An 18,571-nucleotide genomic window follows, 5' to 3' on the forward strand; every position below is an offset into this window, starting at 1 on the left:
GCATTCTGGAAAATTAATAGGAAGCCTTAGGTGGGATGGCAGGACGTCAGCAGAGCCACATTGTCAGCAGGACTGTGCATATGTACAGGAGCAGGATCTGTCCCACTTGCAGCTGCTGAACCTTATTTCGATGGTGCTGCAGCCGGGTTGCTGCCTCGGTACATCTGCAGTGCCGGACTCTCCCATGGGAGCTACTTGCCATGGCTGCTGGTGACATCACCCATAGGGTCCCGGTGCCCTGAGGCAGGAGAGTTGCCCACTGTGCTTTGGCTTTGCAAAAACATCCCGTGGCAGCTTCTGGGGCCATGCTCCACCCCATTCTGCAAGACAGGGTGCGGGAGCAGGGTGATGCCTGGCTCTGGGTGCAGGTGCTCAGCGCTGACAGGACATGGTGCCCAGCTCCTGCTGCCACAAGCAACGCCACTCTGCTGCAGCTCTACCACGTCTGTGCCACCACTGGTGGCTGCAGTGTGTCCCTGGGGCCATGCAGAGACCCCCATCCCCATCACAAGCAGGAGGGGAGGATGAAGCATCCCAGCTCCCAAAGATGCCAAAACCAGATGGGGAACCTCATGCTCTAGCAGCGTGCCCATTGCTCTGCCATGTCTCCGGGCAGCTGTCGAGGGGCTCCAACAGCCTCTTTGCTTAATCCTGTCTACAAAACCCAGTGAATCTTTCCCTGACCCCCTCCTTTTTAAAACCAAATCTATTGCTGGCAGGGTCCCCAACCTGCTTAAGCATCCTGGGATGTGGCAGGGCTGGCACAGGTGTGCTGGGGCTGTGGGATGCTCTCCATTAAAGCCACTGAGGTTTCTTACACTGAGTATATGCTGAAAAGCAGAACAAAGCCAGATTTTTGTTCTCCTGTTTGAAATGTCATTTTTCTACTTCCCCCAAATGCACATCAGAGTGTAGCACATGTGGGTTTCTGGCTGCTGGGCCATGGGGTGTGCAAAACCCATCCATCGGCTCAGGTGGAAAGAGGAGAAAATGTGCTAAACCCATCACTTTTTGGGGAGCATTTTTCCAAAGGTGCAATGAGAGGAGAGACTTATTTATGCCTTAAAGTTGTGAATGATTTCCGAGTGCAGAGTGAGCAGCCAGGATGTGTGCCGGTGGTGCCTGCACGTGGGTGTGCGATGCTCGCCTGCATCCCTGCCACCTCCTTCTTCAGGATGCTAAATACATCCTGAACTGGGCTGAGGAAGCAGGGATGGTTGTTTGTCTGTGCTGGTGGGTATTTGCTCTTTTCTTCACTATTTGTGTTAAGTCTGTAGCATTTCCAACCCTGGCCATAGACGATAACAAAGGTGATTTGCAGGAGAGGAAAACCTGAGCAGCCCTTGCTCCTGGGCAGCCAGCGCATCGCTTGCCATTCACAGAGATATTGCAACACATTCATTTAAATCGCTGCTTTCAAAAGTCAAAATAAGTAGGAGGTGGGTTTTTTCATTTTTAAACCCAACTTGAATCAGACACTGTGTCACAGCACTATCAAACTAGTAGGCTGCAACAAGCCTTTTACCATCCCGTACCAAGTTAACTTCAACAAGTAGTCAGCACACCTTGCCCCAGCAGTCACCGATCCCTCACAAGGTTTCAAAGGTTCATCTACTGTTTGTGCTGTTTCTTCAACCTCTTCAGGCCAGTCCCTCTGCTTCTCGCCTCTGCTGCATCCTTCTCCTTGTCTCTTCTACCTCCAGGGCACTTGCTCTCCTCCCTCTGCTTCTTCCAGGTCTCTCTTAGTTAGCTGTTCCTCTCCCATCCCCCTTAGAGCTATTTAACTACTCTCAGGAACCAGGCACAGCTGCACCTTATCCGCGTCAGCCAACCCACCGCCCCTGAAGCCAGCCCACAGCTGTATGTTATCAATGTTAATTAACCCAGCTTCATTCCTCTACAACACTGGGACAACTTTCATACACAAACCAGATTTAATGCAGTTAATTTAGGCTTTTTAAAGGTCCTTGGACGTGGTGTATTTGTGGATGAGCCCATAGACCACCCTCTTCTGGCTGGTGCTGCTGCTGTGCTGGACTTGCTCATTGAACCTTGCTCTCCCAGTGCTTACTCCTTATTTCCACTTTTTCAATACTTCACTCAGTCTCTCAAAGCTGAGAAAGCAGCTTGAATAGCAGAAAGCAACCAGGGTGCAGGCAATAAAGCAATGTTTTTAGGAAGGATGAGAGCACTGAGCTTGCACTGTTTATTAAAAAAACCTTTTGGGACTAATGGGCTAAATCACAGCTGCCCAAATGCATCTTGACTGAGGTCATTTTTTGAAGAGAGATGATGCACTGAAGTTGTAAAAAAACCCTAAGAAAATGAACAAATGATCCAGAGTCTGATAGTTTAAATAAGCCTGAGCAGATCTGGTGAGGCACAGCCACAGGGGCTTTGCGGGCAGGGATGCTGCAGATCTGTGCATGGCTGAGGAGGGTCTTGCAGTGAGTTCGTGTCTCCTTCTGCATCCTTAGTGCTCCTCGCTAGCGAAGACAGCAGATGACATGAGCTCTGGAGCGGTAAATCCAGCTCTGACGAGCAGCGGGAGGGTTATGGTGAAGCCCCGGGCAGCAGCTGCCGCCACAGATTCAGTCGGCTGCGTTGGACCGAAAGGCTCAGTCGTGCGGATGGGTTGTGTCCTTGAAATCCGCAGGGCTGAGGGTGTGCCAGAGCCCGGCACGGCCCAGGGAGCTGCTTTCGTGTGTAGACACACACCTCCCTCTGCGGAACTGCCCACATCCTCCTGGGAATTCAGCATCCCTGTTTTGCTGGAGATAATGGGAAAATAAGGGGGAGATTGGGGTGGACCATTAATTGGTGTGGGACGTGGCATGCTCACAGTGAGCTGTGAAGATGCTCCATCCTTTGCTTATATAGGAGATGAGGTGATGGCTGGTGGGACCAGAGAACTTTAAATCACCAGCTGCATCCCGATGGGAAAGTACATTCAGCTGTGCCCGGTACTGCGGCGTGCAGCCTGGGCGCTGCCGCCTGCGCTGGAGCCTTCGCCAACACTTGATATTCTTTCTTGTCTTGCAGGGCTGAGAAGACAGAGGTTTTGAGTGAAGATCTCCTGCAGGTGAGGTCCTCTGCAGCTGGTCCAACCCATGCCCGGGGTGCCCATGGGTGCCCAGCCACCCACCCGTGGGTGCTGGATGCGGCAGCAGTTCCATGCCACTCGGTGCCACGGTGTCCTGCAGCAATGAGATGGGCTGGGAGGAGGAGGAGGGGGTTGGGAGCATGGGAAGTGGCACTATCTCCCTCCCACGTGCCCTCCCAGCCCGCTCCCAGCCTGGTTTTCAGGTCAGCTGGAATCGGATCCAGTCTTGTCTCCACCAGGATGGCAACCTGATACACCGGCCAGATTGCAGGTGCCTGCATCTCCCGTCTCTGATGCAAAACCTGCCCTGGGGACGGAACATGTGACAGCAGGGGACAGTCCCCAAAGCTGAGGGGTTGGGCTTTCCCCGAAGCTGAGGAGTTGGGAGACTTCAGCAAAACAGCTTGAGCCAAAAACCTCACATCGTGCCTTGGAGCATCGGCTGTGACGCTCGGGTCACAATCTCTCGGGGACATCTCATCTTGGTGCTCTTTGGTCCCCGGGAGCAGGGCTTTCTGCCCCCCAGGGAAGGGGGCAACTGAGCAGGTGCCAGCAAAGGGATGTGTATTCACAAATCCATCACTGAATTCATGAGGTTTCTAACTCACATTCTCTAAATCATCACCTGTAACTTGGGCACCGATGGGTCAATCAGCTGCCCAGCCCTTGGGGAGGGAGCTCTCCCCTCTTCCCCCATCACAGCATGGGCATCCCCTGGTGTCAGCCAGTCCGGCTGCTGCTGGAGCCACTTAAAAACCTGTTTGTGGGGGAAGCTGATGTATTTACACCTTCCAGCTTGGGAATTCGGTCTGTGCCATTGCTATCAGGTAGCAGATTCAGCAGAAAAAAGCAGAACCTGTGTGCAAGGATGCTGGTGGCAGGAGACAGCGACCTGCAGGCAGCAGTGCTGCCCAGTGCCATTTAGCTCTTTCTGGCCGCCGTGTCCTGCCTATGTGTTGGCTTCGCTTGCAACTAATGGTGATGCTCCCTGCACACGTCAGGCTTCAGCGAGCCGGGTGTTAGCCAAAAACGTGAGCAGGGTTTGAGTGAGCCATCACTAAAGGGGTAAGGTGAAACCGTGCTGGAAGAGGGTGGAATGGAGCTCTGTTTGCAAACGTCCTGGCCGAGTGCATCAGTTAATCCCTCCCATGGCTGCTTGCTACTTTACTGAGCATTTAGCAGTGTCTCCGTCGTGGCTGGGACCAGCCTGACCCGTGCAAGGGGGAGCCAGGTTGGTCTCCACTTGCACCAGCACTGGTGAGGAGTCCAGCAGCAGCGTGGGCTCCTGGGGCGCTGATGGGTTTGCTCTTCAGCAGCACTGTCCTCACAGTGTGCACCCCCACGAGTCAGTCCCCAGCCTTCAGGATTTGGGGTTTTTTTCCTTTCTTCACCGCCAGTGCTGGTGGCCAGGACAGGCAGGGTGCAGTGGCGCCGTGCTGCTCAGTCCCCATCGGCAGCTGAGCGGGTTGGAGCAGAGGGGAACTGAGCACTGCCCACACCCAGCAGCCAGAGGGAACATCAATAATGAAACTTTTTTCTGTCTATTTTAAATTCTGGTGTTTCTCCTTGCAAGTTCTGAGGTCTCCATGGCCCCTTGGCACTGAGAGCCAGACCCTGCTCTTACAGCCACCCGATGACATCCTGGCACTAGGTAGCATCTGTGCCGTCACCGCTGAGGGCATGTCTGGCTTCAACAACATCACACGGGGGATTTCTACACCCTTTGGAGATAATTCAGTGGGGAGAGTGGTCGGTGCCATCTTGTCTGGGTGTCCCAAGAGTCCCAAGAGTTCATGGGGGTCTGTCTCCAGGGGTGGTGGGGAGCCCAGACCCTCCGGGGCGTTGTATCTAATTGCCTCCACTTTGCCTCATCTAGATGGGTGTGCACCCACATAAGTGCCTTTGAGAACATCATACCCCTTCCTTGCAACATACACACGGACCTGTGTGTGTATATGTATATATGAAATGTATATCATTTATGTAATTTATATATTTTAAATAGATATAAACACATCTGCGTATATGGTGAAAGGAACATGTATATATTGCAGGGATGGCAGAGGCTGCTCTACCTTAGCCAGGCATCCTGGAAATCTATTTATTTATATATTTCTATAATATTTATATATATTATTGTATATAGTATATAGTATTAGTAATATATATATCGTTATAGTGGTGGAGGGAGGCTCAGGTTGAGTGCCAGGCTGCCATGAGATGCCTCTTGCCTCAAGGACTTGCCGCAGGCTGGGCGCTTCTCCTGGGTAGCGGGTATTTCTTCTTTTTTCCCCAGGTCATTTCCCAAGATTTTGAGCTTTAGGGAATATTTCTCTTTTTCCAGATGATTTCCCGAAATTTTGAGATTTCCAGGTTTTCCCCGCATCTCTCAGCTTTGGTTTTCACCAGATCTTGGGTGCTTATATTTAATGACTCATCTTGCTGAGTTTTGGGATGAACTGCTTAACTTAATCAACGCAGAGGCAAATAAGGCAATTTTCAGCCCCAAGTTAGAGTGTTAGAGCTAAGGTGGGGCAGCATCGGCTTGGTGAGACCTTCTCCTGCTTAAGGCATCCCTGCCCTAGGAAGAGGTTTGGCTCCTGGGCTGTTGAATCTGATGCTGCAGCAATTAAAATCACTTTGATTGAAAAGCAGGAGGTCCCTTACATCCCTGCGTGGTGGGTGCATGACCAGGCGGGATACCCCGGTGATGGGCACTACTGCATCCGCAGGTGGAGAAGCGCCTGGAGCTGGTGAAGCAGGTCTCCCACAGCACCCACAAGAAGCTGACGGCATGTCTGCAGGGTCAGCAAGGCGTGGATGCGGACAAGCGCTCGGTGAGGCTTTGGCAGGGCTCGGAGGATGCCGGGCAGGGGGCGGCGGGGCGGCAGGGTGGGAAACGCAACCCTCTCGTTGCAGAAGAAGCTGCCGCTGACAACGCTGGCACAGTGCTTGATGGAGGGATCGGCTGTGCTGGGCGACGACTCCCTGCTGGGGTAAGGGGGGCCCGGGTCTCCCCCGGCACTCCGCCACTGCCGGCATGCTGCAGGGATGCTGGGATGCAGCTGCCAGAGGAATGGCGGCAGTTTCTTATCCATGATGCTGGATAATGGGGTGGGGGGGGATGGTTCACAGCAGTGTCAGAGGGGCTGGGTGCTTGTGTGATTGCTGTAGTCCAGGAGTTTCCTTTGTTCTCCTTGTGATGAGCTGGGATCCTTCAGTCATGCAGTATACAACATAAAATATAGATGTATCTTGAGAAACTCCGTGCAGTTTCAAACTATAAGTGGTACAATAGTTTAAGGAATGAGATTTCCCTAACACCTAGGGTGCCTACAGTCCCTGGGCTGCCACACACCCTCCAGCCCTCTGCCAAGGAGGGGCTTTGGGTGACCATCACCTACCGCGATGGGTGCGGGGTGGCTGCCAGTTGCCCACCACCGGCCCCCGTGGTGCCCAGCACTGCCCGTGCCCTTGCAGAAAGATGTTGCGGCTCTGCGGGGAGGCAGAGGACAAGCTGGCTCAGGAGCTCATCCACTTCGAGCTGCAGGTGGAGAGGGATGTCATCGAGCCCCTCTTCGTGCTGGCTGAGGTGAGCGGCGGGCAGGGGTGTCACTGCGACAGGGTGTCACCGTGCTAGGGACTTGCATCCCAACCAAGCCTGGGGGAAAGCGGGGTTTCACCGCTTCAGCGGTGTATTTGGTTCCTGGCCCCTGCAGGAGACCATTGCCCTTTGAGATGTTTGCTGATTGCTTTAATTGGCAGGCAGTATTTGCACAATCCCCTGGGCTGGCTGCTGGGGTGATGTCCTGCCTGGCTCCTTCACCCGCTCGTGCTGCTCTTGCTTTTTTCTGCCTTTCCTGAAAGCAAAGGTGTTAACACTCATATTTCTGACCCATTTTCCAAGTTCCAAACACATATCCTTGTGGGTTAGGATTTCTCTTTTTAATTCCTTTTCCCCCCTGCTGCCAACTTTGTTTTTCAATTTTACCCAATGCTTCCCCCACACACACACTTTTACATCTAGCAAAATGTCCTTGACTTAGTTCTGATTTTATCTTTTGCAGCAGAAACAAGAGCTTTATCGCATTGCTGGTGTTCAGGGCTTTCAGCCGTTACCAAATCCTGTGGCAAACATGCCAGTGCACGGGAGGCTTTGCCTCGCCATCCCCCAAAACCCATTTCTTGCCTTTGTCCGGCTCCCCAGTGCCAGAGGCTTTGATACCCCAAGGATGCTCCGCTCAGGGATGCGGGTTCTGCTGTCAGGGCTGTTGTGGGGTGGCACAGCCTGGGTGGGGACACAAAGAAGGGACGAGCTGTGTCATCTCCCTAATGATGTTAAAATAAGGAGTTGCATCCTTATCTGCCCGGCTTGCACCAGCCTAAGCTCCCAGCATTGCAGTCGGGTATGACCTGCCTCGGACACCTCCCTGGGGTGTTTATCTCCTCCCGTTCCTGTGTGTTGCTGCAGGTGGAAATCCCAAATATCCAAAAGCAGAGGAAGCACTTGGCAAAGCTCGTGCTGGACATGGACTCTTCCAGGACACGGTAGGAAGCAGCTTCAAAGCTGCTTTACAAAAAAATAAAATTCCCAAGTGATGGGTAGTGCCAGGGAGGGCACATCCCAGAGCCCTGCTGTCACGACTCCCTTGGGACAGTACGTCTTGGCCCTGTCACCATGTGCCTTGTGTCAAGCTCTGCAACGAGCCACAATTTCTGCTCTTGTCTGCAGAATCCACAGATCCCTTTTTCCTTGCCTGCCCTCTGCAGAAGAGATTCTTCTTTTCTGGCACAAATAATTATTTTTTTTCTCTTTTCCCTGTCTGGGTGAGTTCTTACATGATGTCAAAGAGCTGGGTGCTCCTGCTGCTGTAGAGCAGTGCTGGTGGGGAGCTGAGATGACCCTTGGGATCGTCCTGTGCTCCAGCCGCTGCGGTGGGAGCCGGCAGGCTGCACTTTGGGTTTTGCTGGGGGCTGCTGAGGGGGCAAAGCCCTGCACATTGCAGCGTGTCCTGAGGAGAGCTCTGGGAGGTGACTGTACTCAGTCCGCAACATCATTTCCAGGCTCTCTCATGACCTTCCCTCTCTCCTCCCATCCTGATGAGGCTCATCCTTCTGCTGAAAGTAATTGCTTAATTAGAGCCCAGTGCGTGCAGCCAGTTGTGAGGACTGGGGATGTTCAGGGTTGGGAGCGGATGCTGCATCCCAGCCTGGGTTGGGACCATCTCCATGGTGCTCAGCCCTGGGGACCATGGTGGGCTTGGCTGAGGGGGGTCCCTGGGCTGCCCTCCAAGCCTGCTGGGAGCCAGCCACACCTCTGCAGGGGTCCCCATCCCTCCCCATGACAGCTCTGCCTGCTCTTTGCAGGTGGCAGCAGTCCGCGAAGTCCTCGGGTTTGGCCAGCAACCTGCAGCCCTCGGGCGCCAAAGCCGACGCTCTCAGGGAGGAGATGGAGGAGGCGGCCAACAGAGTGGAGATCTGCAGGGTACCCAGGGTCCGGGGGGGATCGCTGCTTGCTGGAGTGGGAGGACCTTGGCATCCCAGGCACCACAGAAAACCTGCAGCCACTCCTTTCACCCTGTTCTTCACCCTCTTCTTACCCCATTACCCATGATAAACCCTCCTCTGGCTGGTCACCGTCCCCAAACACAGCCTGGTGGCAGTGAGCGATGCTCACCAGCCAAGCAGGACATCCCCGGTTCCTCTATTCCCATCCTCCATATCTTGCTGGAGCCAGAGAGCATCCCATTCCCAGGGGACCCATCCCAGCAGAAGCCGGTGAGCTCAGCACCGAGTACGCCCAGTCGTGTCAGTGCCACTTGGCATGTCACCCCCCACCATCCCATGGGAGCACGACCCACCCAGCTGATCATGTTAGGTGGGAAAAATGTCTGAGCGAGGGGGAATGCTGCTGCCAGTGCCTTTGCTGTAGGCTGTGACATACATCAATAAAACCCACAGGCAATTTTGTGTGGCTTTAAATTCCCCCTGGGGCAGAAAATGCAAAGGGCTGGGCTGACCTGGTGCTCTAGGGTTTGGGCAGGAGGTGGGACTGGGTGCGTGTCTCAAATCCCAACTCTTTTCTCCAGTGACACAACCAGAACCCACGTAGCCTTTAGAATCCAGTGCCAAACTCGTGCTGTCTCCCCCGTCTTAAAGCAGCCCTATGTGCCCAGCAATTTCCCACAAACCAGCTCAGCCAGGAGCTGCCCCCCAGTATCTTCACCGTATTGATGGTGGATGTTGCAACTGGGATGTGCTCACAGTGTTTTAAAATGCCGATGGTTTTCCTCCAGTTGAGTTATCCAAGGGGATTTTCAGAAAGGCACAATTTGGGAAGCGGCAAAATCTATTTCGCAAGTGTGGAGACAGAGAGACTCGTGTCCTGGTGCTGAGGGGCTTGTTGCAATTCAGAGCAAGAAGCACCTGATGCCCATCAGGCTGGTCCGCACGAGGGGCTGGGATGCTACCGCGGCAGCTGCGCCATGTGCGCTGCTCCGCTGTTGTTAATGAGCCACTTGCAGACACAGAGCAATGCAGTGAGGTGTTGGGACGAGTAAACTTGGGGTTTAATTTGTGCTGTTCAGCCCATCGGAACGTGCAGCCTTTGGCTGACAGGTTGTTTCCAAGTCGCTCTCACTTCCAGAGAGCTGGTTGCAAGGCGCCGGCTCACCGTGGGCTCCGGAAGGTACTGTGGAGCCGTTTGCACTGCTGCAGAAAGCAAACTTCCACGGTGCTGCTTGTATTCCACGTCCCAACACTTCTCGAGCGGTTGCTGCAACATCCCACCTTGCATGTTGACTCCTGGTGTGACCAAGCTGGTCCCTCCTGGTGGCCTCCAAAGAGTGGCATCAGGGCAGCACGAGTGGGACAGCAACTAATTCTCTGCTCTCCACAGGACCAGCTGTCAGCTGACATGTACAATTTTGTGGCCAAAGAAGTAGACTATGCAAACTATTTTCAAACTGTAAGTGCCACCCATCCCCACGGGACTCCTCCGGCTCCGTTCCCAGCCATAGGGGTGACAGCCGGTGCCGTCTCTCCCCCTGCAGCTGATCGAGGTGCAGGCAGAGTACCATCGGAAATCCCTAGCGCTTTTGCAGAACGTCTTGCCTCAGATTAAAGCCCAGCAGGGTAAGTGCCCGTGGGGTCTGTCCCACTCCTGCATGTGATGCCAAGGGCTCTGCATCACGCCGGAGCCGCGTGGGGCTTTGCCACAGTGATGAGCCGGCTCTGGCGTGACCCCGTGGTGTAGCGTGGTTCTGGGTTTGCGGCTGAGCATCCTCCCTTTGCTTGCCCCGCCTGCATCCCGCCTGCCTCGCTGCTGGGGAGGGCATCCCATCCCCATCCCACTTGGTCGCGGGGGGGCAGGACCCGGCCACCTTCATGGAGCGGGTGGGAAATCTGCCCAAATATCCCCATCAAGAGCAGCACCAGAGGTGGGAACCCAGCGCCAAGGTGGGGGTCCTGGGGCTTCACTTTGCACTGTGCAACCTCCGTAGGAGCTGGGCTGGGAGACCGAGGTGGGGAGAGCCCCACGCGATGGCTCTGTGAGCGGCGCATTCTCGGGGCAGGGCTCGGGGTGCTGCCATCGCTGCAGCGGGGCAGGGAGTGATTTGTATTTTATTTTTTTCTCTCGATCCCACAAAATATTCCTGCCTCAAACTGTGATGGAAGAAGGGGGAAAATATTGCAAAGGTTTGCCCGTGGTTGCTCCCCCCGGAAAACGTTATCCAGCCCCTTTGAAATGTCCCGTGTGATGATTGGAAAACATTTTGTTTGGATTTCATCTTTAAAAAGCACTTCCCGAGCTGCCCAGGACAGAGGTGCGGGGTCCTGTTGTTTTAGCAACACCCAAACGGAATATTTTGCTGCCGAAACGCTGTGATCCAAGGGCCTTTCGGGGAGGGGATGCTGGATCCGGCACCATCCCCGCCGTGTCCTCCCTCTCACCCCCTCTGCCCGTCACAGAGGCGTGGATGGAGAAGCCCTCCTTCGGGAAGCCCTTGGAGGAGCACCTGGCTGTCAGCGGGCGGGAGATCGCCTTCCCCGTGGAGGCGTGCGTGACGATGCTCCTGGAGTGCGGCATGCAGGAGGAGGTGGGTCCCATGTCCTACCACCCTTGGCTGGGCATGGATGGAAGGGGACATGGCAGGGACAAGCAACCAGGGGGCTTTGGGGACATTCCCGGCCCCAAAGCTTGTCCGACGCTCTCCCGTGTCCTCTGCCAAGGGTCTCTTCCGAGTGGCTCCCTCGGCCTCCAAGCTGAAGAAGCTCAAGGCTGCCCTGGACTGCTGTGTGGTGGATGTGCAGGAGTACTCGGCCGACCCCCACGCCATCGCAGGTAGGTGCTGCCTCTGGGCAGGGGCTGTGAGTGGGATGGCCCATCCAGCCCCCCCAGCGCCAACCATGGGCACCCAGAGCGTGGTCAGCAGTGGCGTGAAGTCTAGGTGGAGGCCAGTAACCAATGGTGGAGGCAAGAATGATGGAGGGGATCGGGGAGGAGCTAGGAAGGCCTTGGTGGAGGTGGCAAGGTGCATGCTGAGGGTCAGGGGATGCTATGGGTTCCACCAAGCTGGGGAGAATAGCGGGTGCTTTGGGATGTGAGGGGTGGGAAGGTTGGGAGGGATGTGAGTCAAAATGCTGAGGACCGAAACCACTTGGTGCCCGTTGGCCAGTGCCACCCGCAGTGCCGAGCCTCGTGTCCCCTGTGTGCCGCAGGAGCCCTCAAATCCTACCTGCGAGAGCTGCCGGAGCCCCTCATGACGTTTGAGCTGTACGAGGAGTGGATCCAGGCATCCAAGTAAGTCTGGGACATCCCCCCCCCATTCCTCTGTGACGCAGATGATGACATCTTGGGTCCCCATGGGTGGTTGGGGGCATGAGTTATTTCTGACATGGCTCACAGAATTTAGGATGTTTCCTCGGGGGTGTGAGAGCCAGGGGGGGTCCCATGATGTTCCTCGAGCATCGTGGGTCCCAGCACTGAGGGTGGACCTGATGTCTCCTGACCCTAATGTCCCCAGCCTGGTCCCAAGCACTCTGGCCAAGGTGGCTGAGCTCTCCCAAGCATCTTTGGGCAAGCCCTTGGGTGCCAGGCTGTGGTGCCATTTCTGGATGGGTGTGCAAACCCTGGGGGGCAGCTGGCCAAGGGAGCTCCCACCTGCATTGCTGGGGTGCTCTGCACCACGGGACCCCCAAAACCCAGCAGGATTGGGCCAGCTGAGGTGGCACCATCATGCCTCTTCCGCTGTTGGAGATGTTTGGGGTAGGAGAATGTTGGGCAGAGGGAGGTGGGAGAAGGATCATCTCCTATTGAGGTGGGAAGCACCTTGGTGGTGCCTGAATATAGGTCTGACCATGCCCCTGCCTGCCCTGGGAGCGCTGGAGCACAGCAGGGACGTGGAGGTGGCTCACTGGAGGGGATGGTCCCCAAGGTGGCAGAGCGGGCTGCTTTGGGGAGCTGTTTGCAGTAATGTCCCCTTCCAAAGCAAACACATCCCCAAAACACACCCTCCGGGGGGGCTGCACAGAGGTGGGGAGGGGACCAGCATCCAACCCGCTGCCAAAAGGTTTCCTTCTCTTTTTGGCAGGGTTTGGGGGGTTAGTTTACCTATATAATGTTGGCAGCAGCTCAAGGGTCTCGCAGAGTCCCCAAGGGCAGGGCTGGAGGGGTCAGAAGCCCCGGGGTGGGGTGGGGATGGGGAATAACACTCTCGCCCACCTCCCCACAGCATCCCGGAGCAGGAGAAGCGGCTGCAGGCACTCTGGAGCACCTGTGAGAAGCTGCCCAAAGCCAACTACAACAACATCAGGTGAGCCTGGGGCCAGCGGGACCCGGGGAGGGGACGGAGAGGGTGCAATCCTGATACACCGACACAGCTCACGCTTTCCAGGTATGTGATTAAATTCCTGGCCAAGCTGACGGAGTACCAGGACACGAATAAAATGACCCCGAGCAATGTGGCCATTGTGCTGGGACCCAACCTCCTCTGGCCGCAGGCGGACGGGTAAGGTGTTCGGGTGGAAAGCAAGTGTGCCAGAGGGATGCTGGGGGAGGGGGGGAGGGAGGGTCTGGGGCCAAAATCCTGCTGGGAATAAGGCTGGACTGCAGTAGGGTTGCTAAACTGCTGCCCCCCCCGCCTTGCAGGAACATGACGGAGATGATGACGACCGTCTCACTGCAGATCGTGGGCATCATCGAGCCGCTCATCCAGCACGCCGACTGGTTCTTCCCCGGAGGTAGGCTGTGCCCACCGCCGTGGTGGGCTGGGCTAGGCTTCGTGGGACCTCCCGCCCCTCCCTGGGGAGGGGGTGCAGAGCTCCCATACTTATTTTTGCCAGCCCCCTCTGCTTGCCTTGGCTTGGGCGAGGGGAGCTCAAGCAGAGATCTGGCAAGTCTCATCACAGCGGTGAGCCCAACCTAGCTGCTCCAGCACCCGCAAGCATTCCTGGTGCTGATACCCCCACCTCACCCCTCACTGAGGACATACGTCTCCCGACGTCCCCCTGCTCTTGTTTCCCTCCCCAGACATCGAGTTCAACGTGACGGGCAACTATGGCAGCCCCATGCACATCAACCACAACGCCAACTACAGCTCCATGCCCTCCCCGGACATGGACCACGCGGACCGCCGGCAGCACGACCAGGCGCGGCGGCCCCTCAGCGTGGCCACGGACAACATGATGCTGGAGTTTTACAAGAAGGATGGGTAGGGTCTTGGCAGTGCCAGGGTTTGGGGAGAGGGAAGACGTGGCGTTGCCACCACCCTGGGGCAGGTGGTACTGAGCTGTTTGAGGCTGGGTGGTTCTGGGGTGGGAGAAACCCCCTGCTCTCCATGCTGGGCTCTTGGGGATGCTCAGGTGAGCCCCCAGCCCACTGGAGATGGGAGTAGGGTGGCCCGTGGCGTGCACCAGGGCTGTGCCGTGCCGGGGTTGGGTGCCCTAGGGTCCCCAGGGTCTGCAGGCTTTGCCCCAGGGGAAACTCCCCGCTCCCAACCCGTGCATGCCCCCACCATGCCACCTCACGGGGACTGCAGCCAGTCAGGTTGGCTCCAGAAAAACACCCTCAGGGCTGACCCCATCTCCCAGAAATGTCCCCGGGGTTCTCCCCATCTCCAAAAAACGTCCCAAGCTCTCCCCATCACTGGCATAGCCTGGCAGCGGGCTCTCACTGTGCACCGTCAAGGTTTAGGGTTTTTTCACACTAATAATTGTGTGTTTCTGCCCATGCAGCCTTAGGAAAATCCAAAGGTACTGTATCCTCTGCAGCAGTGCTGGGAAGGTGCTGGGAGGATGCTGGGAGGAAGCTGGGAAGATGCTGGGAGGATGCTGGTGCCTGCTGGTACCTGGGGAAGGGAGACGTGGCTGGTGGGTGACACAAGCACATCCCACACTGTCACCCCTTCCCTATTGCCATGGAGGTTCATGCCCAGCATATTCCCAGTGGAAGAGGTGTTTTTAGGGACCAGGCACCCCAAAGGAGCCATGACACAGTGCTGGCGGTCCCCTCTTGCGTGGCGGGTGCTGAGAGCCTGTCTCTGTGTCCCCTGCAGCATGGGTGTCAGGGTGATGGACACCTCGTGGGTGGCTCGCCGAGGCACCTCGGTGGTGCGCAAGGCATCGTCCACCCCACCGAGCGCTCAGCCTCCCGCGCCGCCCACTGAGCTCCCCGCTGCACCCCACTCGCCCATTCCTGAGCAATCGCCGGATATTTCAGCTACCCCTTCCCCGCCTCCCACCAGCTTCGGCTTCCCCCCAGGAGCCGAGCGGACGAGGTAAGGTCCCCAACTTTGGCATCCTCCCCATGTGTGAATCCAGCAGTGAGAGAACTCTGTGGCCATGCTGGAGGCAGCGGGAGAGGGTGCTCAGCATCCCTGGGCAGGGAGCAGTGTCCTGAGGGCAGCGGGAGGAGAGGATGCTCAGCATCCCTGGGTCCCCGGGCAGCAGTGCCTGGGAGGCAGTGGGAGAGGATGCTCAGCACCCCTGAGTTGGGAGCAGTGCCTGGGGGGCAGTGGGAGAGGATGCTCAGCATCCCTGGGCAGGGAGCAGTGTCCAGGGGGGCAGCGGAAGGAGAGGATGCTCAGCATCCCTGGGTCCCCGGGGAGTAGTGCCCGGGAGGCAGTGGGAGAGGATGCTCAGCACCCCTGGGTGGGGAGCAGTGCCTGGGAGGCAGTGGGAGGAAAGGATGCTCAGCATCCGTGAGTGGGGAGCAGTGCCTGGGGGGCAGCGGGAGAGGATGCTCAGCACCCCTGAGTGGGGAGCAGTGCCTCGGGGGCAGCGGGAGGAAAGGATACTCAGCACCCCTGAGTTGAGAGCAGTGCCTGGGAGGCAGTGGGAGAGGATGCTCAGCATCCCTGGGTCCCTGCGCAGCAGTGCCTGGGAGGCAGTGGGAGAGGATGCTCAGCACCCCTGGGTGGGGAGCAGTGCCTGGGGGGCAGTGGGAGAGGATGCTCAGCACCCCTGGGTGGGGGGCAGCGGGAGGAGAGGATGCTCAGCGTCCCAGTGGCCACCGCGATGTCCCCAGCCTGCCAGCCCCACGCTGCCCTCGGATGTGCCAGCGGTCGCTCGCCTGGCTCGCAGTGGGTGTCGCTGGGATGTACCGAATGGGGGCTGGAGCTGCAGGGAAGGTGCCAGAAAAAGCCTGAGGGCGCTGAGCTTTCCCTGGGCCCTGACACTGCCCACGGTCCGTGTCTGGCTCCAGTTTGCACAGGCCAGAGGGGAGAAAGCACAAAATTTCCACTTTTCTGCCCCAAAAAGGGAATCTGAGCTTTGGAACTGGCTGCGAGCCTCACACCCCCACCCTCCGTGGTGCACCCATGGGTGGGGGTGGCAGCCCCTGTGCTGTGGGGTCAGTCAGGTGCCGTGGGATGAGGTGGGGGGGCTTTGGCAGCATGAGGGCTCCACCGCCCCTCTCCCCTGCCCCCCCGGCAGCACTCCTGCTTTTTTATTATTTTTCCCCCCGACCGCAGACCCCCGGGATGAGGATGAGCAGGGCCTCCCCAGGCCCAGCCGCTGCAGCCTTCCTCCCCACCACCCTTCTCCCCGCTTGCCCCTCACCCTGGCACCAGGCCTGGCCCCCCCGCACCCCGCCGTGCGCTGTGGCAATGCCCCCCAAACGGCGGGGGGGCCGGGGGGGCCGCGCTGCAGGGGGCACCTCGCAGCTCGCCCTGCTTCTGCCTCCCGCTGTGCTTTCAACTGGCCACTTTCTTTTTCGTTATTATTGTGACTTATTATTTTAATATTTACTTTTTGATTTTTTTTATCATTTTATTTTATTTTTATTATTTTCTTTTTCTAACTTTCGATTTTCATCATATTTTTATTTTGTTATATTGGGGGGTTGTTAATTATTCATTGACTTTCACTCTGTTTTAGTTTTTAATTTTATTTTCATTCATTGCACTTTTAATTTGCCTTCTTTATTTTATTTCTGGTTTTCATTTCTTTTAATTTCTCTCTTGTTTTAATTTTAATTTGCCTTTTCTTTTTTTATTCATTTTATTTCTTGTTATAATTATAATGTCTTTTCTCTCTTGTTTTAATTTTAATTTGCCTTCTTTTTTTATTATTTTATTTCTGGCTATCGTTTCTTTTCATTTCTCTCTTGTTTTAATTTTAATTTGCCTTTTCTTTTTTAATTTATTTTATTAGTGGTTATCGTTTCTTTTCATTTCTCTCTTATTTTAATTTGCCTTCTTTTCTTTATTTAAATTTTATTTCTGGTTATCGTTTCTTTTCATTTCTCTCTTGTTTTAATTTTAATTTGTCTTTTTTTAATTTTACTTCTGGATATCTTTTCATTTCTTTCTTGTTTTAATTCTAATTTGTCGTTTTTAAAAATTTTATTTCTGGTTTTCGTTTCTTTTAATTTCTCTTTTTTTTAGTTTAAATTTGCCTTTTCTTATTTTAATTTTATTTCTGGTTTTCGTTTCTTTTCATTTCTCTCTTGTTTCCATTTTTTACTTATTCTCGATTTATTTTTTAATTTTTTAAACTCTTTATCCTCATTGCATTTTGATGTCATTACCTTTGTCTTTTGTTCCCTTTTGACGTTTTCATTCCCTTTTACTCGTCTGTTTTGTTTCGGGTTTTCACTGGATTTTCTGTCAGTCCTTTTGCCTTTTAAATTTTAAGTTGCATCCCTTTTTTTTTTTTTTCCCCCCTTTAATTTCTATTTTTCGTTCCTTTCCACGCCTGTCTCATTTCAGTTTTTACTTTTACTTTTACCTCTCACTTTCCGCTCTCACCTTCTCTCCTCTTCTCTCCGCGCCGCCCCAGCACGGGAAAGCCCCGGGAGCCCGGCGCCGGGTCGGGGGGGGCGCCGCCGCCCGCCGAGCAGAGCCCGCACGCCCCGCGCAAAGGTAGGAGCGGGGCCGGGGGGGGTCCCCGCTGGTTGCGACCCCCCCCCCCCAGCCCCTTGACCCGCCCCCCCCCCCCTTGTCTCTGTCTCGCAGTGGCCAAGAAGCTGGCGCCCATCCCGCCGCGGGCGGCCGCGGGGGAGCAGGGGGGGGGGCAGCCCTCCCCCGCCAGCCTGTCCCCCACCCCCCCCAGCACCCCCTCCCCGTACGGCCCCCCCGGCGCCCCCCCCGGCGCCTGCCTGCCCGCCGGGCAGCCCCCCCCGCCGCCGGCCCCGCTCCCGCCGCCCCCCGCCGCCGCCGCCGCCAAGTCCCGCCCCAGCGCCAAGCCGCGGCCGCGCCCCGCGCTGCCCCCCCCGCCGCAGCCCCCCCCGGCCGCCCCCGCGCCCCCCCAGCCCCCGGAGCTGCCCCGCCTGGACGCCGCGGGCCCCGGGGACGCCGCGCTGGCAGGTAACGGGGGGGGGGGGACGACACAGCCCCGTCCCTGCGGGCGGGGGCCCTGCGGGAGGGCGACGCTGCTGGGAAGGTGGCAGTGGCCCTGGGAAGGTGTCACCGGGAAGGTGGCAGCGTCCCCAGGAGGGTGACGATGACTCTGGCAAGCGGAGCTGTCCCCAGGAGGGTGGCAGTGGCCCTGGGAAGGTGGCAGTGGCCCCAGGAAGGTGACAGTGACTCTGGGAAAATGGAGCTGTCCCCAGGAGGGTGGCAGTGGCCCTGGGAAGGTGACAATGACTCTGGCAAGGGGAGCTGTCCCCAGGAGGGTGGCAGTGGCCCTGGGAAGGTGACAGTGACTCTGGGAAAATGGAGCTGTCCCCAGGAGGGTGGCAGTGGCCCTGGGAAGGTGGCAGTGGCCCTGGGAAGCTGTCACCGGGAAGGTGGCGGCGTGTCCAGGAGAGTGACGATGACTCTGGCAAGCGGAGCTGTCCCCAGGAGGGTGGCAGTGGCCCTTGGAAGGTGACAATGACTCTAGCAAAGCAGACCTGTCCCCAGGAGGGTGGCAGTATCCTTGAGAAAGTGTCAGTGACTGGCAAAATAGAACTGTCCCCAGGAAGGTGGCAGTGGCCCCGGGAATGTGATGATGACTCTGGCAAAGCAGAACTATCCTCAGGAAGGT

General features: G+C 56.4%; 1 protein-coding gene across 5 annotated transcripts in view; it reads left to right on the forward strand.

The window, feature by feature from the left end:
* Positions 1-18,571, forward strand: part of ARHGAP44 (Rho GTPase activating protein 44) — a 32,085-nt gene that overhangs the window by 9,335 nt on the left and 4,179 nt on the right. Inside the window, exons 2-20 of one of the 5 annotated variants that reach the window (XM_040580329.1) lie at positions 3,043-3,082; positions 5,836-5,940; positions 6,023-6,099; positions 6,584-6,695; positions 7,575-7,651; positions 8,471-8,588; positions 10,002-10,070; positions 10,156-10,237; positions 11,075-11,202; positions 11,336-11,447; positions 11,825-11,906; positions 12,838-12,918; positions 13,000-13,113; positions 13,254-13,345; positions 13,635-13,815; positions 14,339-14,356; positions 14,659-14,880; positions 17,384-17,466; positions 17,560-17,910. In XM_040580329.1, the coding sequence (XP_040436263.1) occupies positions 3,043-3,082; positions 5,836-5,940; positions 6,023-6,099; positions 6,584-6,695; positions 7,575-7,651; positions 8,471-8,588; positions 10,002-10,070; positions 10,156-10,237; positions 11,075-11,202; positions 11,336-11,447; positions 11,825-11,906; positions 12,838-12,918; positions 13,000-13,113; positions 13,254-13,345; positions 13,635-13,815; positions 14,339-14,356; positions 14,659-14,880; positions 17,384-17,466; positions 17,560-17,910 (2,144 nt within the window). Of the gene's footprint in view, positions 1-3,042; positions 3,083-5,835; positions 5,941-6,022; positions 6,100-6,583; positions 6,696-7,574; positions 7,652-8,470; positions 8,589-10,001; positions 10,071-10,155; positions 10,238-11,074; positions 11,203-11,335; positions 11,448-11,824; positions 11,907-12,837; positions 12,919-12,999; positions 13,114-13,253; positions 13,346-13,634; positions 13,816-14,338; positions 14,357-14,658; positions 14,881-17,383; positions 17,467-17,559; positions 17,911-18,571 lie in introns of those variants that run through there. The other 4 variants (XM_040580354.1, XM_040580340.1, XM_040580346.1 and 1 more) reach the window with 4 other exon arrangements.

This window comes from Falco naumanni, chromosome 1 (assembly GCF_017639655.2).
Source record: "Falco naumanni isolate bFalNau1 chromosome 1, bFalNau1.pat, whole genome shotgun sequence".
Lineage (NCBI taxonomy): Eukaryota > Metazoa > Chordata > Aves > Falconiformes > Falconidae > Falco > Falco naumanni.